Source organism: Rhea americana, unplaced genomic scaffold (assembly GCF_003343005.1).
Source record: "Rhea americana isolate MKP2758 unplaced genomic scaffold, rheAme1 scaffold_6, whole genome shotgun sequence".
In the NCBI taxonomy this organism is placed as follows: domain Eukaryota; kingdom Metazoa; phylum Chordata; class Aves; order Rheiformes; family Rheidae; genus Rhea; species Rhea americana.
In genome coordinates, this window is record NW_028186756.1 from 6,306,993 (window position 1) to 6,319,487 (window position 12,495).

The 12,495-nt window shown below is 38.4% G+C and overlaps 1 protein-coding gene across 1 annotated transcript; it reads right to left on the reverse strand.

The window, feature by feature from the left end:
- Window positions 1-615: 615 nt before the first annotated feature.
- FMR1NB (FMR1 neighbor) lies at window positions 616-12,495 on the reverse strand. The gene is made up of 6 exons (XM_085319666.1): window positions 12,423-12,495; window positions 8,844-8,957; window positions 7,085-7,222; window positions 4,520-4,616; window positions 1,019-1,161; window positions 616-691 (listed from the first exon to the last, which is right to left on the reverse strand). Exons 1-6 carry the CDS (start codon window positions 12,493-12,495, stop codon window positions 633-635), a joined length of 624 nt encoding a protein of 207 aa, XP_085175792.1. The 3' UTR covers window positions 616-632.

Sequence of the window (12,495 nt, forward strand, 5' to 3'; positions counted from 1 at the left end):
CACTCACAATATTTATTCTCCAGGTTAGCAGCAAAGTTCCTTTCCTCCTAGTTCTAACTGTTGAAAATTAGGCTACATGGATTTTACAGAACCAAAGAACAACCACCAGTGATTGCATCATTATGAACGATACTGATTTCTATTGACAATCTCTAAGTATATTTCTAAAGCAACTGCCCAACAGATTGCCTAAATCCTCTGCAGCCTGGTAAAGAATAAGCCATTCACATCCCAGTAGGAGTAGTATTACTCTGCTGACATCCAATACTGAAGTTTGCCTCAGTAAGCTTGCTACTCTCTACTGATATGATGAATAACAACTACCTTCTCTTAATCCAGACAATATTCTAAGACTGATCTGTTAATTGGGACAGTCACTTAACTGGTATCCTTATTTGCCCTCAACTGGGATGCTGTATTAATAATAGCAGAATGGCTCCAGCAATCAGGAATTGCCAAAAGCAATTTCTGCCTTTTAGCAATACTAGCCTTCTACAGAAGACATGGTGTAAGTATGAAGAATTAAGAATGAAGAACTTATTAGTGCAAAAATCAATCACAATATCAAAGGGTGACAACATTATATTCATTTGACACTAGGAAAAAAAACCACCTCATTTTCTAGGGTGTACTCAAGTAAGCCTTGTGTCCTGGTTCTGCTTGAGGTCTTCGAGATCAGCTGGATGTCCCTCTACACCAAAGAGAAAAAAAAAAAACAAAAACAAAACCTAAACATGAGTCTAATTAGTTTTAGGGACATTTTTGCCATTTAATACTGGCCATAGCTTGCTCTGGTGCCATTCAGCATCTCAAGACAGGAATCAAGTTCTTGCAGACTCATTGTGTCTCCCATAACTGAAAATGAGGGTGATCCCTGATAAATAGTGCCTTTTGACAAAATCTGCCAGACTGGTGGTCAAGAGATATTTAGTACTGTATATGTCTAGTATTTTATATAGAATTGATGGTAAAACAACAATACTAAACTGGAAGGACAAACGGATACGGTTTAGTTTACCTTTTTTCTTGCTCTTACGATCCTTGAAGGTTTTCTTAAGTAAATTTGATAAAAATCCATGATTATGTTCACTCTGTGCTCTTTTCTTCTGCACGACTCGCTCTACTTCTTTATTTGCACTTCGTAAAGGATTGAAGCATTGACTGCAACACATTAAAACAACAGCTGAAATTGACTGATTTCCAAAGGAGCATTTTTCACCTGCACTTTCGCCATAAAAATCTTAGCTCCAGTGAAGAAAAGGGCAAAGCTGCATCACAAGATTTCATCACTAGAATATAGATTGAGGCTATGAAAAGCATTTGGATAAGCACTTCCCCATCTCTTATATTCTCTTCATGAGTTTCAGCAGACTTGGTGATTCCGAGCAACACAACTGTGACCACAAAATTCCCTAGGAGCCAGTCAACCATAATCTGTGGCCTGCTTCTCACAAGAGTACTAGAAATTCAACAGAATGAAATGAAGGCTTTCCTGGTTTATGCTTTATTTAAAAATCTACACAATGCTACTCAAATACAGCACACCTTTCCTACCCACTCATCCTGGCATGGGGTGGTTAATGAAGACAAGACACTGATGGAACAGTATGAGAAAGAAGGCAAGGTAGCACAGTGATGGATATAAAGTCAAAGGACAATGGAACTCAAGAAGAGAGACACTATGGTGACAGCACACAAGAGGAGCTGCTGATTCACAGGGAACAGGTAGAATTAACATAAGTAGATTCTGCTTCCTGCATGAAAAATTCTATAGAGAGAAAGCAAAACACAGAGTTCATTGGTGAGGAAGTAAAGCAACTAACCCTCACTGACTGACAATTACTAGTACTAATTAAAGTGTGGCAAAGGGAAGAGTATGCAGAATAAGGTTGAGCTGCTGTAACTCAACCTGTGGAAAGGAAATAAACAGCTCCTTCTACCAATTTTACAGGATTTCCAGACTCTTACATATAGGTGCTCTTAACTGCAACTAGCTAAATGCTGAAAGTAGCAAGTAACAAATGATGACAGTAACCCTTATAGTTTGGGCACATTATGGAATTACCTTTACTATTTTATTCCTGGGCATCTTGAGCATAGACAGCCACCTCTAACTACATGGCACAAATGCCTGCAAAGCCCTTCCATGGCTAGTAGCCTGGTTTTYGACTGGTTCTTTACAGACTATAATGGGAAATCTTGGAATTTGTTCTAGAAGAAGCATAGTACAACTCACTAGTTGTCCCAAATTTCATCAGCAGAAGCTGTTGCACTTTTTGACAGCTCTATAGAACAATCCTTACTTTTGTGCATGTTCTTTGCAGTACAGTTTTGACATCATGCTTGAGTTCATCACACAATGTTACTACAACACATACATACAATGCTGCTACATACATACAATACTACTAATAAAAGCAACAGAATTTCCTCCTAGAGAGGAGGTCTTAGGTTCATTAAAGGAATGCTTTTCAAAGCCATATCCTCTTATCAGCAGTCCCTGAAACTGGTAAAACTCAATTGAAGTTACTATGTTCTATGTTATAGGATTGCTTCTTTCCTAGAACACAAATATACAATCCTAGAAATCAAAACCACTTAGCATCTGGTTAATCACTGCATTGGGAAAGAAAAAAAAAAAAACCCAAGTCATAGCAGAACAACAATATTCCTAGTTTCACTGGCTATGAAAAAAACACAAAAATGATCATTTAAGCATTAATGTGAATTCTCTCAAAATGAATACATATTAATTCATTTTCCAGAAAATTTATGATAATTTCATGCTAATTCTTTGCCTCCTGTTTTCAGAGTCACCGATGACTCAGTGAGGCTATCTGTATGCTGAACATCAGCTGCTGAGCACAGTGTAAGATGTAATGTGGAGAACTGCACAGCAGGTTTTGTCTAAATGTGGAACTCCATAGCAAGTGGCCATCTGCTAAACAGCCACATTAGTGAAGTGTATGGGTGTGTGCATGCACATGTACATGATCCCACATAGCTATTATCTTAGTAAAGCAAAAGTTTAACACTCAGGGAAAAGGAAAGCCTTCAAGAACAAAAAAATCTGTGATATTAACCAAGTTAGAGCATTGGTTAATCAATATGAACTATCACCTCAGAAAAATAAAGTACATTTATATCAACATATTCTATCTTAGTTTAATGATTTTGGTATTGTGGACCTTTCATTTTTCCCCATTATCATAACAGTGTATACACATGCTGAAACTCGTAGTAGTATCAAACAATATACTACTTTCATTGCATTCACAGGCTTTAATGCACTTCACACATCAAAAACCCACTGCACATTAGCAGCATTATGGGTAATTCATTCAGTTTTTTCCATATGCTCCTAGCCCATCTTTCTCACTCTCTTCAGGCCTACTACTTTATTGTTCAGCGCTGTGTCTTACTGAATAATTTCAGGTATACCCCACAGAGAAACACATTTCTATCTGTTCTTCTTTACACATTGCTTTTTCTCATTTATTTGTTCCCTATTATCTTTCAGGTAATTTCTGGCTGTACATGTCATTTCCTGTGCAGCAGTGAGAATTGTTTGCAGTAATTCATGTTGTCCTTTTGTACAAGCATCTTTCAAAGCAGTGGTGAAGGAACAGATTTTGTCTCTCCCCTCTCTGTGATCTTGAGAAATAAGGCAAGTGGCAGGAAGTTTTAAATTTTTTTTCTGTTTAACCTTATGTTACAAAGTGAGATGAACCTTTCCCCAAATTGTTCCTTTACTTCTTTATTGAAATTCCAGATTTTCTTTGCACTCAGCTCACTGTGTCCTAAAACCCTATTCTGGATAGAACAGAATAGGCTGTATGCTTTGCGACACCGCAAGGCATACCCTGTGTATGCAGTGTTACAGGCTGCCCTCTGTCTTCATTTGGTTTTAGTCTCATTTGCTACCTTTTGCTCACAATTGGTAGCTGATGGTATCACCTTACTGCCAAGGAGGAAAGAAACAGAGATGAAGTGCATCAACATATAAGGAGGCACAGAAAGATACTGAAGACAACTTAGTCTCTGGTGGGAAGCATGAGTAGAGTGGGTGGAAGAAAACTGCAGAAGCACTTGCGCAAAAGATCTGGTCTTCTACACCTCAGCATATTTGCCCAGCATAGGATCTACTTCAAGAGATCAACTCGAGTCTAGGCACCACTGTTCAAGCCCCACTCAGAGCTTAATGTGCAGACTTCTTTACTAACCTGGAGGCAGTCTTTAAGTTTTACATATGACTTCCCAAGTGGACAGCTGCAGAACTAAGTCCAAGTTCCTAATAGCTGAGTCTTTCAACGACTACTGGGGTATTAAACACACATCTTTTTTTACTTAAGCCATTTTATGTAGCTTCAAAAGGACTCATTTTTCATCTTTGCATGGTAATTTCTTGCCTTTCTAATCTTTTCTCCCCTCACTGATTTTAAACATGTCAGTTGTCCAGAATTTCCACATTTAGAAACACTGCATCATGAATTTGATCTGATCATTCACTAATTCTTACCTCCTCTGCAAACAGGCACAGCAACAAAATGGTAGACACCCCAAAATAAATAATCCTCCTGCTCCAAGCACAAACAATCGAAATGTCAGCTGCAGATCTGTAGAATCAGTAGAAGTTTGTGTTAGTTATGAATGATCCTGAAGTATACACTGAGGTACGGATGTCAGAGACTAGCCTCTGAAACAGACATCTACGTATTTCAGTCAGCAACACAATGGACTAAAACAGGTGTTAGAAATGAGCTCAGATGAGAAAGATCAGGTCTTAAATTTGACCTGAGTTCAAGCAGCCCACGTATTTGGTTAGTTTCAGAAGCAACTGGTGTTCGGTTAAGCCCAAGGCAGGAAAATCATTTTCTTTTAAAAGCTTTTTTAAAAATGGAGACAAAAATCATGCAAGTGATCACTATTCATCTATTTCAGTTTGTAACTTTTGAAGCATTCTCTTAAAGCCTCATTTTACTCTTACTAAAGTCAAAGACAAAACTCCCAGATCAAGAACCATTCTAGCATGCAGCCTAGGACCATTTTATGGAAACCCAAGTGCCATGAGCCTAATGCCTGTTAAATGCTTCTGTTTTGCCAACAGCTTGCTATGAGGCAAACAGTATGTGTTCCCACCGCAGTAAGTTTGTGTATTTTCTTTGGACATATGCTGTACATCCTGGAGCACTAAAGCAGCTAATTAATCTACGAACAGATAATTTGGTAAAATAGTCGGTCCTTGATCTTTACTTCCAAACAATAAAAGCTTAATTGAAATGAGAAATCAAGCAGTTTCAGCAGAATAAGCATATTTAATTTTAATACTTGCTTGAGTGTATGTCCTAAAATGAGCAAAAAAGCTACAATTTTCACTGCAAAGCTTTTCTTCTTGCTACAGATATATCTTTATATATAATATAAAACTCCAATTGTGGACCAAATACTATTAAAACACTTTATTTCTAAAATATGTCCCTAACTAATGGACAGATTCTGATGGCCTCACGCTGAACGGGACTTCCTTCTATCAAAACTAATATATTATCAATGGCTATCCTAGCATTTAAACATGGTTTGGAAATATGGAAACAAGAAAAATTTTAAAGTTTGGTCCTGATCTCGACTTGCATCTGAGCAAGTGCAAATAAGTGAAAAGTGAGTAATACATGGTAGCTTACAAATATTCCCATTGGGCTTCATGCTCATATTAAGCCAGTTCTTCCTGAAAATTGGATATCATCTCTGAAACCCATGAAAATACACTGAATTGCATCAGCTGAAGACCTAGACCATCAGGTTATACTTACAGTTTATTTTTACTAACTTCTATGTTAGGCTTTGTCTGAGAAGGCTTAACTACTGGTGAAATAAGATACAATATAGCAGGAACTGCTATGTTGAAAAAAAAAAACTAACATAACTTGTGCTCTGTTCTGCTCCTATTTAATTCTATCACAAATCTCCCCAAATCATTCTAATATTTTGACATTGTACATGATAGAGAGCAATGAGATTGTGTCTAATAAAAGCTTCTAAGTTTCTGCTTCTTTCAGTTTGTTGAAATATCTTCATAATGAAAAGCAACAGCAGTTCTTATAAAGCTGCGCAAACAAGAAAACATAGTGATAAAAAATAAGATTTGATTCAACTCTTCTGGTAAAAGAGAACTTACCATAGAATTATGTACAGAGGGGAATGCATAATAGAAGGTTTCATTCTTCCATACGTGAAATAGAAAACTTATCCACACTAAGTCTATGCTCATAGGAGGGGGCAAAAAAAAGAGGGGCAAGGGGAGGGAAAAAGAAAGGCAAAGGGGAGGAAAAGAAAATACAATGCTAAAGCTAGAATTCAAGTACATGAAATCATAGAAATTTTGGTTGTAAGGGACCTCTGCAGGCCAGGCAGTCCAACTTCTTGCCTGAAACAGAACTACCACCAATATTAAGTCAAGTGAACCATGTCCTTTTCTAGCCGAGTTCTGAACACCTCCAAGGAACAGAGACTCTCCCACCTCTGATGACTTGGTTTAGAGTTGCACCACCCTTTTTATTTTTTTCTCCTAATGCCTGTGAACCTTCCAAGCATTGATAATCAGCCATTCCCCTTTGCATTGCATGTCACTACCAAGAAAAGTTTGGTTCCGTCATCTTAGTAATGTCCCTTCAAATAGTTTTCAGTATCTATTAGATCATCATTTAGCCTTCTCTTCAGCCACTGAGCTCAGCTTCTCTTCAGCCACTGAGCTCAGCTTCTCTTCATACCACTTTCACAGAGTCACTACTCCTTCCTACAAATAAAGCCTTCAACACATTCTTTGTACTAACGTACACAACTATACTTAGTTGTATTGCATCATACATTCTTTGTTTAGGCTGAGGTTGACAAGCTAATGAGACATTTTGAATCAATGAGCTGTTTTCCGTGTTAAAATATATGTAGAAACAAATGCAAGTTTTCACTTGCTTTGAAGAGAGCAGTGACCTGAAAAACTAAGGAAAGAAACAGAAGTGAAAAATCACATTGTCTGACCAGAAGCAGCATTTAGCTAAGAGGCAAGAATTTACACAGTCGTACTTACTGTCTTTCAGTGGGGTATAACATTTCAGTTCATGGCTGGTTTTGGAAGGACAACACTTATTTTCCAAGCATTCTGTTCTGTTAATGCTCTCTCCTACGCGACAAGGGATTAAGGCTTGCTTGTCTTTGTGACGGCATGCTTCAACAAAAGAAATGAAATGTAAGATTTCCATTCGGAAGACCAATGTTCAAACAAATAAAAGGAAGTTACCATTTTTGTGTCCCTAAGATACTTTGATAGACTAAGCTCATAGAAAGTGTCACTGACTCTCATGTGTGTTCTTTCACAAAAATTAATTGAGCATCTTTACATTAAAACTAAGAGAAAAGATAAATCATGTCATAAAACATACAGAAATAACTAGTATTGTGTCAGTAACAAACATTAATAAAAACAGAATCTAAACACTGTTGTGCCACTTTTTTTTTTAGGTTTGCAAAATAATCAGAAAAGAAAAGCTGTTATCTAACTGGACTGTCTCTCATTATAAAAACAAAAACAAATGAAAAAACTCAAACATCACCACCAACACAGAAGTCGAGAAAATTTAAATTTCTCAGTTTTTGAAGGCCTCAACACACAATTATTACAGTATATTGCAACTACATATTTCTCCATCTGGTACTAACTGTGTATTTCTACAAGCAGATAGTTTTCAGCTGGCAGTAACAAAATTTAAGACATTCAGTCCAACTGAACATAGAAATATTTAAATATGTACTTTAAAATTGCTATTTAATAATAGATTTTTCAGGAATCATGAGATACTCTGTGGGTTGGGCCCAAATATGTAAAATAAGTAGATATCATATAGAATCTGTGACTTCCTGTAAAATCTGGTGTCGTATCTCTTTTATTACACTTTTATAGCAGTTGCAAAACATCATTTACTTCCAACCACACTCTGATTGCATTCTCAATCTCACTTTTATCATAGACACAACTGCTGGTCAAAGTCCAAATTCATTTAATTAAATGAAGGAACAGGCACTTCATGAGAACTCTTTATTTACTTAGGGCTAAGTGGCAAACATCAGTGCCTCTCCACTGCTTTTACTAACGTAATGCAACAACATACCGCGGGAAGACCGATTTCTCTGCCTTTCCTTCTGTTTATCTCTGACCTAATTATGGAACCAGGCTTGCAGCCTTCGTATACACCAGCCCTCTACACATTCATGGGTATTATCTTTTATATCAATATTATCAAATGCATTCCATTGCTATTTCCTTTTCTTTGGTTTTCTAAAATAATGTAGTTCTTGTCATTTATCTTCAGTAGCCTAAAAGGTGAGCAGTGTAGTCTAAGCTGGATCCCTTTTTAGCCAATGAGAAGTGAGAAGCGGGAAAACAGGATCACTACAGGGCAAAACACTTCCTCCATTTATGATACGCTGAATTGCTCTTTCCTTCTTTTCTTTATAGAAGTAATCCAGAAAAATTGTTCAGATCAGATGCAGCAAAGGTACATAAGGTGAATCCTACCCCAAAGTCTCCAGCATTTCTAGCACAAGAACCTCACTCAGAATAAAAGGTTTTATAGGACAGCAGAAACACAATGGAAGCAAATTGGAAAACTGTATTTGTTCCAAACAGGTATTTAACAAAATGACTTTTATGAAATCTACCAAGTTTTACAATACTGGATGGAGGATTTCAAATACAGGCAGGTACATGTGGAAGTGTGGACTGGAGGTGAAGCAGAAGGAAAGGAGAAGGAAGAGCGAAAAAATACTGCAGTGATAAAAATGACACTTACTTACTGGAATGAAGAAGTTTACAAGAGCTTCTGATGTATCTTTCAGTTTTGCTTTAAGTTCGCTGGGTGTCACTTCACTTTTTTCTAAAACATGCTGAATTGGTGATGCAAAACCTGAAAGCTCATAATGACTAGTTCATTACCATCAAAATATCCATAATTAATTAAATGCAATGACGTTTTCATACTGATTATCTTTCATTATGAAGGCATTTATAGTCATTATGAACTGTGACTAGTGATGGCTAGCAAGGTTAAACATAAACGCCTTTTTGTACTCAATTTTATTACTTCAAATTGCTTCATGAACCAAAGTGAGTAAAGAACTAAAGCTGTGAAATTTAGATTATACTAAAGAATCCTTCTAAGTGAAAATTATCAAGACATAGTACACTATTGCTCACATACCAGATACAGGTTACATTAAAACTTTTATACCTACAGTTGKTTTTTTACTTTTTTTTCCTATGATATATGAGAGCAGAACTTTTGGTCTTTCTTTTAGACCAAGATCAGACCAGAACCAAAACACAGAAAGAGAACAGAATAAGAAGTGGGTTTGTCAGATACAACAAACAGTGCATCTAGTCCAGTACCCTGTTTCAGTGACCAATAACAGTTGTTATAAGGGTAAAAAAAAAAAAAAAAAAAAAAAAAAAAAAAAAAAAAAGCTAAAAAAAAAAAAAAAAAAAAAAAAAAAAAAAAAGAAAGAAAGAAAGAAAAGGAAGGCACAAAAAGAAAAGGGGAGATTTTTATGTGTATATATATATATATATATATATGTATATATATGTATATGTATATATACACACACACACACACATATATATACTGGGATATTTTCCCAAACTCTAGTTATGTCCCTGGTACTCTTCAATGACCTTTTGTTTTTCACTCCTCTGAAAAACATAGCACAAATAGGTTTTGTAGCCTCACTATACACTGTAGTCTCACTATACACTTCTCTTTGGGAGACGTATCAAGGAAAGCAAACGTCACTCTAGTCTTCAAAAAGGGCAGGAAGGATGACCCCAGAAACTACAGGCCTGACAGCCTCACCTTGATCCCTGGAAAGGCAATGGAGCAGCTCATCTTGGATGCCATCTCCACATAAGGACAAGAAAGGATTCACCAAGAGGAAACCATGTTTAACCAATCTGATAGCCTCCTATGATGAGATGACTGGCTGGGTAGATGAGGGGAGAGCTGTGGATGTCGTCTACCTTGACTTCAGCAAGGCTTTTGACACCATCTCCCTTAACATCCTCACAGGCAAGCTCAGGAAGCGCAGATTACATGAGTGGACAGTGACGTGGACTGAGAACTGGCGGAAAGGCAGAGCTCAGAGGGTTGTCATCAGTGGCACTGAGTCTAGTTGGAGGCCTGTAGCAAGCAGTGTCCCCCAGGGGTCAGTACTGGCTCCAGTATTATCCAACTTACTCAGTGACCTGGATGAAGGGACAGAGTGCCTCCTCAGCAAGTTTGCTGATGATACCAACCTGGGAGGGGTGGCTGATACACCAGAAGGCTGTGCTGCCTGGACAGGCTGGAGTTGGGCAGAGAGGAACCTCATGAAGTTCAACAAAGGCACATGCAGGGTCCTGCACCTAGGGAGGAATAACCCCAGGCACCAGGACAGCTGGGGGCTGACCTGCTGGAAAGCAGCTCTGCAGAGAAGGACCTGGGAGTGCAGATGGACAGCAAGTTGACCATGAGCCAGTGACTTGCTCTTGAGGCCAGGAAGGCCAACGGTATCCTGGGCTGCATGAGGAAGAGTGTCATCAGCAGGTTGAGGCAGGTGATCCTGTCCCTTTACCCAGCCCTGGGGAGGTCTCATCTAGACTCCCCAATATGAGAGACACGGAGCTACTGGAGAGAGCCCAGCACAGGGCTATGAAGATGAGGAAAGCGTGAGAGAGCTGGGCTTGTTCTGCCTGGAGAAGATTGAGAGGATTTTAGCAATGCACAGAAGTATCTGAAGGGAGAGCATCAAGACAAGGGGGCCAGACTCTTTTCAGTGGTGCTCAGCAATAGGACAAGAAGCAGCGGGCACAAATTGAAACACAGCAAGTTCCACCTGACCATGAGGAAAAGCTTTCCTGTAAGGGTGACAGAGCACTGGAACAGGTTGCCCAGAGACGTTGTGTAGTCTTCTTCTCTGGAAATAATCAAAAGCTGCCTGGAAACGATCCTGTGCAACACGCACAAAGTGACCCTGCTTGAGTTGGGGGGGGGGGAGGGGGAGAAGAGGAAGGTTGGACTGGATGATCTCCAGAGGTTCTTCCTAATCTCAGTCATCCCATCATCCTGTGATTCCATTAAGGTGTAAATCACAGTGGGACTCCACTAGCAAATCAACCACATCACAGCTGAGACAACCCCCTCTCCCCGCCCTTACCCCGAGTATTAAATTCCTATTTGCTCTTCCTTGCATTTTTTTTCCCGCTCCATATAAGAAACTCACCCCATCACAGCTTTATTTAACAGCTTTCAGTGATGGAATTTTTTGAAAGACATGTCTCAGTTCTAGGACAGATATCATGGCCTAACCAAGAAACTAAAATATAGAACAAACTTGCTGGTGTTTTAGATAATTAAGAGCCCCAGGAGTACAAATCCACAGTTCATCCCGGGATACAACTTGCTTTTTCCGAGCCATACAGGACTGCCTTGAGGAAAAGTAGTATCTGAGCAGGGAGAATCGAATGTATGTCAAAATAGAGAATGTGAAACCCACATTAACAGAAATACAACCTCCAAAGTTCAGATTAACAGTTATGTCATGGTCCTTGGTGGTCAAGGCACAACAGAAGTAGTTTTGAAGATTTTATAAAGGTTTCGAAGCAAGTTTGTAAGAGATCAGCCATCTGGCAGTTTGTTTAGAAGAATTTAAAAAGATGACCATGGTTGTCCTRTATGTTACTCCCTTAGGAGGATTTAAAGGCACACAAACACACCCTGAAAGCGGAATAYCTTATTCATCTAGATATTGCAGAAACATTTTACAGTAACTCTTGGAACAAGAGACAGCCTTTTACCAGGATCTGAAAATGTTACCTCTGAAGTCTGCCTTCTCGAGACAAAGGATCAAATGCAAGCTGAGCGTGTAGGCTGACCCTTTATGCACAATTTCAGATGACCGAAATTAACTTCTGGTGTGAGTGCAACTTATCAGCCTGACAAATCTTTTAACTGTTTTAGTCTACCTGCTATAGTAAGTATGCAAAACCTCTACAGATTTCAAGAATATTTTAAACTGTTGGCTGGGGGAGGGGGAGTCCAAAGTGGGAAAAAAAAAAAGAATCTATAATCAAGGTAAAACAGTAACAAGATGCACTACCAGGGATGGAACAACAAGTATATTTCTCACAGATGCATAAAGAGGGAAATGGGGATTATGCTTTGAGGAAAAAGGTAAGTTTCCTGTATTTTTCAGGACTAATCAATCCCATGTGGAATATTTCCTTCTCGGTAATGTTTTTCAGTATTTTTCAATGATAGCCAAGACAAAGTTGCAACCTTAATTTCCTGCTAGTAAAATTATGTTTCTTCTATAAAAATACTTCTTGCAATACTCACTTGAATCGATGCTATGGAACATCAGAATCGCACAGTTCCACAGAAGATGAGTGCCAGTTACTCCTTGCAGCAT

Excerpts from the sequence above, each read along its gene's own strand:
- FMR1NB (XM_085319666.1), bottom strand. The coding sequence starts at position 12,495 with ATGCTGCAAGGAGTAACTGGCACTCATCTTCTGTGGAACTGTGCGATT. Across the intron at positions 4,617-7,084 it reads TTATACCCCACTGAAAGACA|ATCTGCAGCTGACATTTCGA; the intron begins GTAAGTACGACT and ends CTGATTCTACAG. Across the intron at positions 692-1,018 it reads TCGTAAGAGCAAGAAAAAAG|AGGGACATCCAGCTGATCTC; the intron begins GTAAACTAAACC and ends TCTTTGGTGTAG.